The 12,999-nt window shown below is 54.6% G+C and overlaps 1 protein-coding gene across 1 annotated transcript; it reads right to left on the bottom strand.

Annotated features, from left to right (window-relative positions):
- Positions 1-422: 422 nt before the first annotated feature.
- OSGEP (O-sialoglycoprotein endopeptidase) lies at positions 423-8,903 on the bottom strand (the record flags this gene model as incomplete). Its single annotated transcript, XM_057396513.1, has 6 exons — positions 8,788-8,903; positions 8,112-8,231; positions 6,470-6,645; positions 5,294-5,389; positions 5,038-5,087; positions 423-501 (listed from the first exon to the last, which is right to left on the bottom strand). Coding segments are annotated over exons 1-6 (636 nt in total), but the record flags the coding sequence as incomplete, so codon positions are not given.
- Positions 8,904-12,999: the final 4,096 nt, after the last annotated feature.

Below are 12,999 nucleotides of genomic sequence, written 5' to 3'. Positions count from 1 at the left end.
ACCTGGAGGCGGGCCAGCAGCCCCCCAAACCCCTTTAACAGCCCCAAACCCCTTTAACACCCCCCAAAACCCCTTTAACACCCCCCAAAACCCCTTTAACACCCCCCAAAACCCGGTTAACAGACCCAAAACCCGGTTAACAGACCCAAAACCCGGTTAACAGACCCAAAACCCGGTTAACAGACCCCAAAACCCGGTTAGCAGACCCAAAACCCGGTTAGTAGCGCCCTCACCTGGAGGCGGGCCAGCAGCCCCCCAAACCCCTTTAACAGCCCCAAACCCCTTTAACACCCCCCAAAACCCCTTTAACACCCCCAAAACCCCTTTAACAGACCCAAAACCCGTTTAACAGACCCCAAAACCCGGTTAACAGACCCAAAACCCGGTTAGCAGACCCAAAACCCGGTTAGTAGCGCCCTCACCTGGAGGCGGGCCAGCAGCCCGGAGAAGGACACGTCCATGCCCTTGACCGCGTAGGGGAGCTCTAGCAGGCGGCGGCCGCTAGGGGGCACCCCAATAGGGGATACTAACCGGGTTCCGGGGGTACTAACGGGGTTTTGGGGGTGCTAACGGGGTTTTGGGGGTGCTAACGGGGTTTTGGGGGGTGTTAAAGGGGTTTTGGGGGTGTTAAAGGGGTTTGGGGGATAATAAATGGGTTTGGGGTCTGTTAAAGGGGTTTTGGGTATTAAAGGGGTTTGGGGCTGTTAAAGGGGTTTTGGGGGGTATTAAAGGGGTTTGGGGCTGTTAAAGGGGTTTGGGGGATACTAAAGGGGTTTGGGGCTGTTAAAGGGGTTTGGGGGGTATTAAAGGGGTTTGGGGGATACTAAAGGGGTTTTGGGGATATTAAAGGGGTTTGGGGGCTATTATAGGGGTTTGAGGGCTGTTAAGGGGGTTTGAGGATATTAAAGGGGTTTTGGGGCTGTTAAAGGGGTTTTGGGGCTGTTAAAGGGGTTTGGGGGATACTAAATGGGTTTGGGGTCTGTTAAAGGGGTTTTGGGGGGTATTAAAGGGGTTTGGGGCTGTTAAAGGGTTTTGGGGGGTATTAAAGGGGTTTGGGGGATACTAAAGGGGTTTGGGGGATACTAAAGGGGTTTGGGGCTGTTAAAGGGGTTTTGGGGGGTATTAAAGGGGTTTGGGGGATACTAAAGGGGTTTGGGGGGTATTAAAGGGGTATGGGGGGTACTAACAGGGTTTAGGGTCTATTAAGGGTGTTTAGGGTCTACTAACAGGGTTTGGAGCCTACTAACAGGGCTTAGGGTCTATTAAGGGGGTTTAGGGTCTACTAACAGGGTTTGGGGTCTACTAACAGGGTTTAGGGTCTATTAGGGGGGTTTAGGGTCTACTAACAGGGTTTGGGATCTACTACCGGGGTTTAGGGTCTACTAACAGGGTTTGAGGTCTATTAACAGGGTTTGGGGTCTCGTAACGGGGTTTGGGGTCTATTAACGGAGTTTGGGGTCTATTAACAGGGTTTGGGGTCTACTAACAGGGTTTAGGATCTAGTAATGGGGTTTGGGGTCTATTAACAGGGTTTGGGGTCTACTACCAGGCTTTAGGGTCTATTAAGGGGGTTTAGGGTCTACTAACAGGGTTTAGGGTCTATTAAGGGGATTTAGGGTCTACTAACAGAGTTTAGGGTCTATTAAGGGGGTTTAGGGTCTACTAACAGGGTTTGGGGTCTATTAAGGGGGTTCAGGGTCTACTAACAGGGTTTGGGATCTACTACTGGGGTTTAGGGTCTACTAACAGGGTTAGGGGTCTACTAACAGGGTTTAGGGTCTATTAAGGGGGTTCAAGGTCTACTAACAGGGTTTGGGATCTACTACCAGGTTTTGGGGTCTACTTCCGGGGTTTGGGGTCTATTAACAGGGTTTAGGGTGTACTAACGGGGTTTAGGGTCTACTAACAGGGTTTAGGGGCTATTAAGAGAGTTTAGGGTCTATTAAGTGGGTTTAGGATCTACTAACAGGGTTTAGGGTCTATTAAGGGGGTTTGGGGTCTACTAATAGGGTTTAGGGTGTATTAACGGGGTTTAGGGTCTACTACCAGGGTTTAGGGTCTATTAAGAGAGTTTAGGGTCTATTAAGTGGGTTCAGGGTCTACTAAGAGGGTTTAGGGTCTACTAAGGGGGCTTAGGGTCTACTAACAGTGTTTGGGGTCTACTAACAGGGTTTGGGGTCTCGTAACGGGGTTTGGGGTCTATTAACGGTGTTTGGGGTCTATTAACAGGGTTTGGGGTCTACTAACAGGGTTTGGGGTCTCGTAACGGGGTTTCGGGTCTATTAACGGGGTTTGGGGTCTACTAACAGGGTTTAGGGTCTATTAAGGGGGTTTAGGGTCTATTAAGGGGGTTTAGGGTCTACTAACAGGGTTTGGGGTCTATTAAGGGGGTTTAGGGTCTACTAACAGGGTTTGGGGTCTACTAACAGGGTTTGGGGTCTCGTAACGGGGTTTGGCGTCTATTAACGGGTTTGGGGTCTATTAACAGGGTTTGGGGTCTACTAACAGGGTTTGGGGTCTCGTAACGGGGTTTCGGGTCTATTAACGGGGTTTGGGGTCTACTAACAGGGTTTGGGGTCTATTAACGGGGTTTGGGGTCTATTAACAGGGTTTGGGGTCTATTAACGGGGTTTGGGGTCTACTAACAGGGTTTAGGGTGTATTAACGGGGTTTAGGGTCTACTAACAGGGTTTAGGGTCTATTAAGGGGGTTTAGGGTCTACTAACAGGGTTTGGGGTCTACTAACAGGGTTTAGGGTCTATTACCGGGGTTTAGGGTCTATTAAGTGGGTTCAGGGTCTACTAACAGGGTTTAGGGTGTATTAACGGGATTCGGGGTCTACTAACAGGGTTTGGGGTCTACTAACAGGGTTTGGGTTCTATTAAGGGGGTTTAGTGTCTACTAACAGGGTTTGGGGTCTATTAATGGGGTTTAGTGTCTACTAACAGGGTTTGGGGTCTATTAACGGGGTTTGGGGTCTATTAACAGGGTTTGGGGTCTATTACCGGGGTTTAGGGTCTATTAAATGGGTTCAGGGTCTACTAACAGGGTTTAGGGTGTATTAACGAGGTTCGGGGTCTACTAACAGGGTTTGGGGTCTACTAACAGGGCTTGGGGTCTACTAACAGGGCTTGGGGTCTACTAACAGGGTTTGGGGTCTATTAAGGGGGTTTAGTGTCTACTAACAGGGTTTGGGGTCTACTAACAGGGTTTAGGGTCTATTACCGGGGTTTAGGGTCTATTAACAGGGTTCAGGGTCTACTAACAGGATTTAGGGTGTATTAACGGGGTTCGGGGTCTACTAACAGGGTTTGGAGTCTACTAACAGGGCTTGGGGTCTACTAACAGGGTTTAGGGTCTATGATGGGGGTTTAGTGTCTACTAACAGGGTTTGGGGTCTATTAATGGGGTTTGGGGTCTATTAACAGGATTTGGGGTCTATTACCGGGGTTTAGGGTCTATTAACAGGGTTCAGGGTCTACTAACAGGGTTTAGGGTGTATTAACGGGGTTCGGGGTCTACTAACAGGGTTTGGGGTCTACTAACAGTGCTTGGGGTCTACTAACAGGGCTTGGGGTCTACTAACAGGGTTTGGGGTCTATTATTGGGGTTCGGGGTCTACTAACAGGGTTTGGGGTCTATTAACGGGGTTTGGGGTCTCATAACGGGGTTTGGGGTCTATTACCAGGGTTTAGGATCTATTAACAGGGTTTGGGGTCTACTAACAGGGCTTAGGGTCTATTAAGGGGGTTTAGGGTCTACTAACAGGGTTTGGGGTCTACTAACAGGGTTTAGGGTCTATTAAGGGGGTTTAGGGTCTACTAACAGGGTTTGGGGTCTACTAACAGGGTTTAGGGTCTATTACCGGGGTTTAGGGTCTATTAAGTGGGTTCAGGGTCTACTAACAGGGTTTAGGGTGTATTAACGGGATTCGGGGTCTACTAACAGGGTTTGGGGTCTACTAACAGGGTTTGGGTTCTATTAAGGGGGTTTAGTGTCTACTAACAGGGTTTGGGGTCTATTAATGGGGTTTAGTGTCTACTAACAGGGTTTGGGGTCTATTAACGGGGTTTGGGGTCTATTAACAGGGTTTGGGGTCTATTAGCGGGGTTTAGGGTCTATTAAATGGGTTCAGGGTCTACTAACAGGGTTTAGGGTGTATTAACGAGGTTCGGGGTCTACTAACAGGGTTTGGGGTCTACTAACAGGGCTTGGGGTCTACTAACAGGGCTTGGGGTCTACTAACAGGGTTTGGGGTCTATTAAGGGGGTTTAGTGTCTACTAACAGGGTTTGGGGTCTACTAACAGGGTTTAGGGTCTATTACCGGGGTTTAGGGTCTATTAACAGGGTTCAGGGTCTACTAACAGGATTTAGGGTGTATTAACGGGGTTCGGGGTCTACTAACAGGGTTTGGAGTCTACTAACAGGGCTTGGGGTCTACTAACAGGGTTTAGGGTCTATGATGGGGGTTTAGTGTCTACTAACAGGGTTTGGGGTCTATTAATGGGGTTTGGGGTCTATTAACAGGATTTGGGGTCTATTACCGGGGTTTAGGGTCTATTAACAGGGTTCAGGGTCTACTAACAGGGTTTAGGGTGTATTAACGGGGTTCGGGGTCTACTAACAGGGTTTGGGGTCTACTAACAGTGCTTGGGGTCTACTAACAGGGCTTGGGGTCTACTAACAGGGTTTGGGGTCTATTATTGGGGTTCGGGGTCTACTAACAGGGTTTGGGGTCTATTAACGGGGTTTGGGGTCTCATAACGGGGTTTGGGGTCTATTACCAGGGTTTAGGATCTATTAACAGGGTTTGGGGTCTACTAACAGGGCTTGGGGTCTAGTAACGGGGTTTCGGGTCTATTAACAGGGTTTGGGGTCTACTAACAGGGTTTGGGGTCTCGTAACGGGGTTTGGGGTCTATTGCCGGGGTTTAGGGTCTATTAACAGGGTTCAGGGTGTACTAACAGGGTTTAGGGTGTATTAATGGGGTTCGGGGTCTACTAACAGGGCTTGGGGTCTATTACCGGGGTCCTCACCTCCTCGCCATCACCTCCACGTTGTATCCCGGGCTCGGGTCATTGGGCAGCTGCGGAGGGGGCGTGGCCAGAAAACAAGGGGGCGGAGTCAGTGCCCGGAAGGGGGCGGAGTCACCGCGGGGACACACACACCCCCTTTCCCCACTAGGGGGCGCCACAACGCTCCCGCGCGGCTCAGCCAATGGGAGCTCGGCTCCGCCGCGGCTCAGCCAATGGGAGCTCGGCTCCGCCGCGGCTCAGCCAATGAGGGACCGACCCGTAGCAGCCGCGCCAGCCGGTCCACGCAGTTCCCCAGCGCCAGGTCCAGCGTCTCCCCGAAGATGCGGTAGCGACGGCGGGAGAAGGCGATGACCTATGGGGGGGGGGGGACGTGGTGACGTCACGCGTGACGTCATGTGTGATGTCGCACGCACGCACAAATGGCGCGTGTTATCGCGTGTTATCGCGTGTTATCGCGCGTTATCGCGTGTTATCGCGCGTTATCGCGTGTTATCGCGTGTTGTCGCGTGCTATCGCGTGCTATCGCGTTATCACGTGTTATTATCGCATGTTATCACATGCTATCGTGTTACCGCGTGTTGTTATCGCGTGCTATCGCGTGTTGTGATGGCGTGCTATCGCGTGTTATCGCATTATCGCGTGTTATAGCGTGCTATCGCATGTTATCCCGTGTTATCGCGTGTTATTGCGTGTTATCGCGACATCGCGTGTTATCACGTGTTGTTATCACGTGTTGTTATCGCGTGTTATCGCGTGTTGCTATCGTGTTATCACGTGCTATCGTGTGTTATCACATGTTATTGCGTGTTGTTATCACGTGATCATGTGTTGTTATCGCATGTTATCGCGTGCTGTTATCACGTGTTATCACATGTTGTTATCTCGTGTTATCGCGTGCTATCGTGTTATCGCGTGTTATCACGTGTTGTTATCACGTTATCGCGTGTTGTTATCGTGTGTTATCGCATGTTATCACGTGTTGTTATCCACCCCACAGCACCCCATAGACACCCCATAGCCCCCCATATCCACCCCACAGCACAACATAGCCCCCCATAGACACCCATATCCACCCCATAGCCCCCCATATCCACCCCATAGACCCCTATATCCACCCCATAGCCCCCCATAGATACCCCATAGCCCCCCATATCCACCCCATACCGCCCCATATCCGCCCCATTGCCCCCTATATCCACCCCATAGCCCCCCATATAGATCCCATAGCGCCCCATATCCGCCCCATAGCCCCCTATATCCACCCCATAGCCCCCCATAGACACCCCATAGTGCCCCATATCCACCCCATAGCCCCCCATATCCGCCCCATAGCCCCCCATATCCACCCCATAGCCCCCCATATCCACCCCATACCCCCCATATCCACCCCAAACCGCCCCATATCCGCCCCATAGCGCCCCACAGCGCGTACCTGGGTGTTGCCGCCGCTGACGTAGAGCACGAGGGGGTCGCGGGCGGGCGCCAGCAGCCGCCCCATCTCGATGTGCCCCACACAGTGATTGACCCCCAGCAAGGGCAAGGACCAGAGCTGGGCCAGGGTGCGCCCCACGGCCGCCACCACCGCCAGCGGCGCCCCCAGGCCCGGGCCTGAGCAGGGAACACGCCAAGAACATGCTAAGGACATGCTAAGGACATGCGACTCAAAGAGCTCCAAATGGGTTCCTATGGGGCTGGGGAGGGTCTGAGATGGGACCAGGGACCTATGGGACCCCCCGTCTATGGGTTTGGGGTTGGACATGCAAAGGACATGCTAAGGACATGTGATTCAAAGAGCTCCAAATGGGTTCCTATGGGGCTGGGGAGGGTCTGAGATGGGACCAGGGACCTATGGGACCCCCCGTCTATGGGTTTGGGGTTGGACATGCAAAGGACATGCTAAGGACATGCTAAGAACATGCGACCCAAAGAGCTCCAAATGGGTTCCTATGGGGCTGGGGAGGGTCTGAGATGGGACCAGGGACCTATGGGACCCCCCGTCTATGGGTTTGGGGTTGGACATGCAAAGGACATGCTAAGGACATGCTAAGAACATGCGACCCAAAGAGCTCCCAATGGGTTCCTATGGGGCTGGGGAGGGTCTGAGATGGGACCAGGGACCTATGGGACCCCCCGTCTATGGGTTTGGGGTTGGACATGCAAAGGACATGCTAAGGACATGCTAAGGACATGCGACTCAAAGAGCTCCAAATGGGTTCCTATGGGGCTGGGGAGGGTCTGAGACGGGACCAGGGACCTATGGGACCCCCCGTCTATGGGTTTGGGGTTGGACATGCAAAGGACATGCTAAGGACATGCTAAGGACATGTGACCCAAAGAGCTCCAAATGGGTTCCTATGGGGCTGGGGAGAGTCTGAGATAGGACCAGGGACCTATGGGACCCCCCGTCTATGGGTTTGGGGTTGGACATGCAAAGGACATGCTAAGGACATGTGACTCAAAGAGCTTCAAATGGGTTCCTATGGGACTGGGGAGGGTCTGAGTGACCCATGGGACCCCTATCTATGTGTTTGGGGTGGAACACGCTAAGAACACGCTAAGGACATGCTAAGGACATGTGACCCAAAGAGCTCCAAAAGGGCTCCTATGGGACTGGGGAGGGTCTGAGTGACCCATGGGACCCCTATCTATGTGTTTGGGGTGGAACACGCTAAGAACATGCTAAGAACATGCTAACAACATGAGACCCAAACCACCTCCCAATGGGTTCCTATGGGGCTGGGGAGGGTCTGAGTGACCCATGGGACCCCCATCTATGTGTTGGGGGTGAACATGCTAACAACATGTTAACAACATGCGACCCAAACCACCTCCCAATGGGTTCCTATGGGGCTGGGGAGGGTCTGAGTGTCCCATGGGACCCCCATCTATGGGTTTGGGGTGGAACACGCTAAGAACATGCTAAGAACATGTGACCCAAACCACCTCCCAATGGGTTCCTATGGGGCTGGGGAGGGTCTGGGTGACCCATGGGACCCCTATCTATGGGTTGGGGGTGGAACACGCTAAGAACACGCTAAGGACATGCTAAGAACATGCTAAGGACACGCCATTACCTCGGGTGAACGCGATCCCATCCAGGTCCCGGGGCCCGGCTCCGGCGTCGGCCATGGCGGCGGTCACGAGGTCCAAGAGCGCCCCCTGGTGGTGACGCCCCACGGGGCCCGGGGCGAAGCCTGCCATTGGTCGACGAGGCGGGTGACGTCATCGGGGGGGGGGTGTGGCGTCATCAAGAAGGGGGGGAAAGGCGATGACGTCAGAGCGCGCGGAGAAAAGGGGAGGGGTTTAAGGGGAGGGGAGGGGTTGTGCGTGATGACGTCATCACGAAGGGGGGAAGGGGGATGACGTCAGCGCGCGCGGAGAAAAGGGGAGGGGTTGTGCGTGATGACGTCATCAAGAAAGGGGGGAAAGGGATGACGTCAGAGCGCGCGGAGAAAAGGGGAGGGGTTGTGCGTGATGACGTCATTAAGAAAGGGGGGGGAAAGGGATGACGTCAGAGCGCGCGGAGAAAAGGGGATGATGACGTCATCAAGAAGGAAGGGATGACGTCGCGCGCGCGGAGAAAAGGGGGAGGGGTTAAGGGGGAGGGGGTGTGCGTGATGACGTCATCACGAAGGGGGGAAGGGGGATGACGTCAGCGCGCGCGGAGAAAAAGGGGAGGGGTTTAAGGGGAGGGGAGGGGTTCAAGGGGAGGGGAGGGGGGGGTGTGCGTGCTGACGTCACGCCGCTCACCCTGCCCCGGCGGCGTGACGTAGGTGGCGCGCCGGCTGCTCAGGATGACGCCATCGCGCACCACGCCCGCCCCGACCTTATTGGCCGAGCCCTCCAGGCCCAGCACCGTCGGCATGACGTCACGTCGAGTTGCGTCGGCGGCGTGATGACGTCACACACACACACACCCCCACCCCCCCCTCCCGGTTTCCCGCCGGCGCCCTCCCCGCTCGCCGCCTCGGCGCCCCGCTCGCCGCGCGCGCTGATGACGTCAATCGGCCCGCGACGCCTTCCCCATTAACCCCGCCCACTCTTTAGCCCCACCCCACCCCTTGTGACGTCACGGAACTTCCGCTTCCGGTCCCGCCTTCTTTCTTCTCCTTCCTCCGCCGCTCCCGCGGAACCTTCCTCTCGCCGCCGCTGATTGGCTCCGGTTGAGGCGAGCGGAGGGCGCTGATTGGCCGCGGGGTAACGGGGCGTGAGGAGCTGATTGGCTGCGGGACACGTGGGTGGGGGGGGGGGGGGGGAATAGAACTTAACGGGCGCTGATTGGCTCCGATGGAGGGGGGGAAACGGGAACGGGTGAGCGCTGATTGGCTACGGGAAGGGAGGGGGGTGGGATTAAAACGCCGGGCGCTGATTGGCTCCGGTTCGCTCTTGGCGCGGTTCCGATTGGCTCCGGTTCGGCGTGGTTCCCCGGGCTCTGATTGGCCGCCGCTCGGCGTTGATTGGGGGGGGGGGGGGAGTGGGGCGGGCGCTGATTGGGCGATTCGAACCCAAGCTCGCAGCTGATTGGCTGGGGCATTGGGGGGGAGGGGTTAACCGGTGGTTTCCCGCCCCGCAGGTGGGAGGAGCCTCGAGGGGGGGAGGGGGCGTGGCCTGAGCGATGCCGAAGCGCGCCAAAAAGGAGGCGCCGGCGGGAGAGGAGGGAGGTGAGTGGGGGGGGGGGGGCTCTATGGGGCGCTATGGGGCACGGGGGGCCCTATGGGTTCCTATGGGTCCTAATGCACCCCAATGGGGCCCTATGGGTTTCTATGGGGCCCTATGGGGCGCTATGGGGCACGGGGGGTCCCTATGGGTCGCTATGGGGCCCTATGGGGCGCTATGGGGCACGGGGGGCCCTATGGGTCCTAATGCACCCCAATGGGTCCCTATGTGTCCCTATAGGTCCTAATGCACCCGAATGGGTCCATATGGGTCACAGTGGGTCCCTATGGGGCACGGTGGGTCCCTATGGTTCCTAATGCACCCCAATGGCCCCCAGTGCACCCCAATGAACCCCAATGGACCCCAATGCATCCCAATGGACCCAATGAACCCAATGGACCCCAATGCATCCCAATGGCCCCCAATGAACCCCAATGAACCCCAATGAACCCAATGGACCCCAATGCATCCCAATGGCCCCCAATGAACCCCAATGGACCCCAATGAACCCCAATGAACCCAATGGACCCCAATGCACCCCAATGTCCCCCAATGGACCCCAATGAACCCAATGGCCCCCAATAGACCCCAATGCACCCCAATGGACCCAATGCCTCCCAATGGACCCCAATGAACCCAATGGCCCCTAATGGACCCCAATGCATCCCAATGGGTCCCAATGAACCCCAATGGACCCAATGCCTCCCAATGGACCCCAATGAACCCAATGGCCCCTAATGGACCCCAATGCATCCCAATGGGTCCCAATGAACCCCAATGGACCCAATGCCTCCCAATGGACCCAATGAACCCAATGGCCCCCAATGCATCCCAATGGCCCCCAATGAACCCCAATGGACCCCAATGAACCCCAATGAACCCCAATGCACCCCAATGGGTCCCAATGTACCCCAATGGCCCCCAATGGCCCCCAATGCACCCCAATGGACCCAATGGACCCCAATGAACCCAATGAACCCCAATGAACCCAATGGACCCCAATGCACGCCAATGAACCCAATGGACCCCAATGAACCCCAATGCACCCCAATGGACCCCAATGAACCCCAATGAACCCGAATGGACCCCAATGCATCCCAATGGCCCCCAATGAACCCAATGGCCCCCAATGCATCCCAATGGACCCAATGCCTCCCAATGGACCCCAATGCATCCCAATGGACCCCAATGGCCCCCAATGAACCCCAATGGCCCCCAATGGCCCCCAATGCACCCAATGGACCCCAATGCCTCCCAATGAACCCCAATGAACTGCAATGAACCCAATGGCCCCCAATGCATCCCAATGGCCCCCAATGGACTCCAATGAACCCAATGGCCCCCAATGCATCCCAATGGACCCCAATGAACCCAATGGACCCCAATGAACCCCAATGAACCCAATGGACCCCAATGGACCCCAATGGACCCCAATGCATCCCAATGGCCCCCAATGAACCCAATGGACCCCAATGCATCCCAATGGACCCCAATGAACCCAATGGCCCCCAATGCATCCCAATGGCCCCCAATGAACCCAATGGACCCCAATGAACCCCAATGAACCCAATGGACCCCAATGGACCCCAATGGACCCCAATGGCCCCTAATGGACCCCAATGGACCCAATGCACCCCAATGGCCCCCAATGACCCCCAATGTACCCCAATGGACCCCAATGAACCCAATGGACCCAATGCCTCCCAATGAACCCCAATGCATCCCAATGGACCCAATGCCTCCCAATGGCCCCCAATGCATCCCAATGGACCCTAATGTCCCCTAACACCCCCCCCCATCGCCCCCCAATCAGGCCCGGCGGGGGGGAAGCGGAGCCGGGAGGCGGCGGTGCCGTTGCCGGCGGAGACGCCGGTGCGGGAGGAGGCAGCGAGCGGGCGGCGAGTGGGGCTGCGGCTGGTGACGTGGAACGTGGCCGGGCTGAGGGGCTGGCTCCGGAAGGGGGGGCTGCAGGTGGGGAGGGGGAAATGGGGGAAATGGGGGGGAAATTGGGGGGAAAAATGGGGGAAAATTGGGGGGAAAATGGGGGGAAAATTGGGGGAAAAATTGGGGGAAAATTGGGGGAAAAATGGGGGAAAATTGGGGGAAAATTGGGGAAAAATTGGGGAAAAATTGGGGGAAAATTGGGCGAGCAATTGAGGAAAAAACGTGAGGTTCGCGTTGGAAAAATGGGGGAAAATCCTGGGGTGAAAAAATTGGGGGAAAAATGGGGGAAAAATGGGGGAAAATTGGGGGAAAAATTGGGGGAAAATTGGGGGAAAAATTGGGGAAAAATTGGGGGAAAATGGGGGAAAAATTGGGGGAAAATTGGGGAAAAATTGGGGGAAAATTGGGGAAAAATTGGGGGAAAATTGGGGGAAAAATGGGGGAAAATTGGGGGAAAAATTGGGGGAAAATTGGGGGAAAAATTGGGGGAAAATGGGGGAAAATTGGGGGAAAATTGGGGGAAAATTGGGGGAAAAATTGGGGGAAAATTGGGGAAAAATTGGGGGAAAATTGGGGGAAAATTGGGGGAAAAATTGGGGAAAAATTGGGGAAAAATTGGGGGAAAAATTGGGGGAAAAATTGGGGGAAAAATGGGGGAAAATGGGGGAAAATTGGGGGAAAAATGGGGGGGGGGAAAAAAGCTTGGGGTGAAAAATGGGGGAAAATGGGGGAAAATGGGGGAAAAATGGGGGAAAAATTGGGGGAAAAATTGGGGGAAAAATGGGGGAAAAATTGGGGGAAAAATGGGGAAAAATTGGGGGAAAATTGGGGGAAAAATTGGGGGAAAAATTGGGGAAAAATGGGGGAAAATTGGGGAAAATTGGGGGAAAATTGGGGGGAAAATTGGGGGAAAAATTGGGGAAAAATTGGGGGAAAATTGGGGGAAAAATTGGGGGAAAATTGGGGGAAAATTGGGGAAAAATTGGGGGAAAATTGGGGGAAAAATGGGGGAAAATTGGGGGAAAAATTGGGGGAAAAATTGGGGGAAAATTGGGGGAAAATTGGGGGAAAATTGGGGGAAAAATGGGGAAAAATGGGGGAAAAATGGGGGAAAAATGGGGGAAAAATTGGGGGAAAATTGGGGGAAAATTGGGGGAAAAATGGGGGAAAAATGGGGGAAAATTGGGGAAAAATTGGGGAAAAATTGGGGGAAAAATTGGGGAAAAATTGGGGAAAAATTGGGGAAAAATTGGGGGATGGGCGAGCATCGAGAGCAACGTGAGGTTCGCGTTGGAAAAAAGCTTCCTGGAGGTGAGAAATGGGGGAAAAATGGGGGAAAAATGGGGGAAAATTGGGGGAAAA

Source organism: Pezoporus wallicus, unplaced genomic scaffold (assembly GCF_028554395.1).
Source record: "Pezoporus wallicus isolate ANWC-B61680 ecotype Strahan unplaced genomic scaffold, APGP_CSIRO_Pwel_v1 contig_11356, whole genome shotgun sequence".
NCBI lineage: Eukaryota > Metazoa > Chordata > Aves > Psittaciformes > Psittacidae > Pezoporus > Pezoporus wallicus.
Note: the sequence above shows the minus strand (reverse complement) of the source record. Positions and strands in the feature narration are given on the sequence as shown.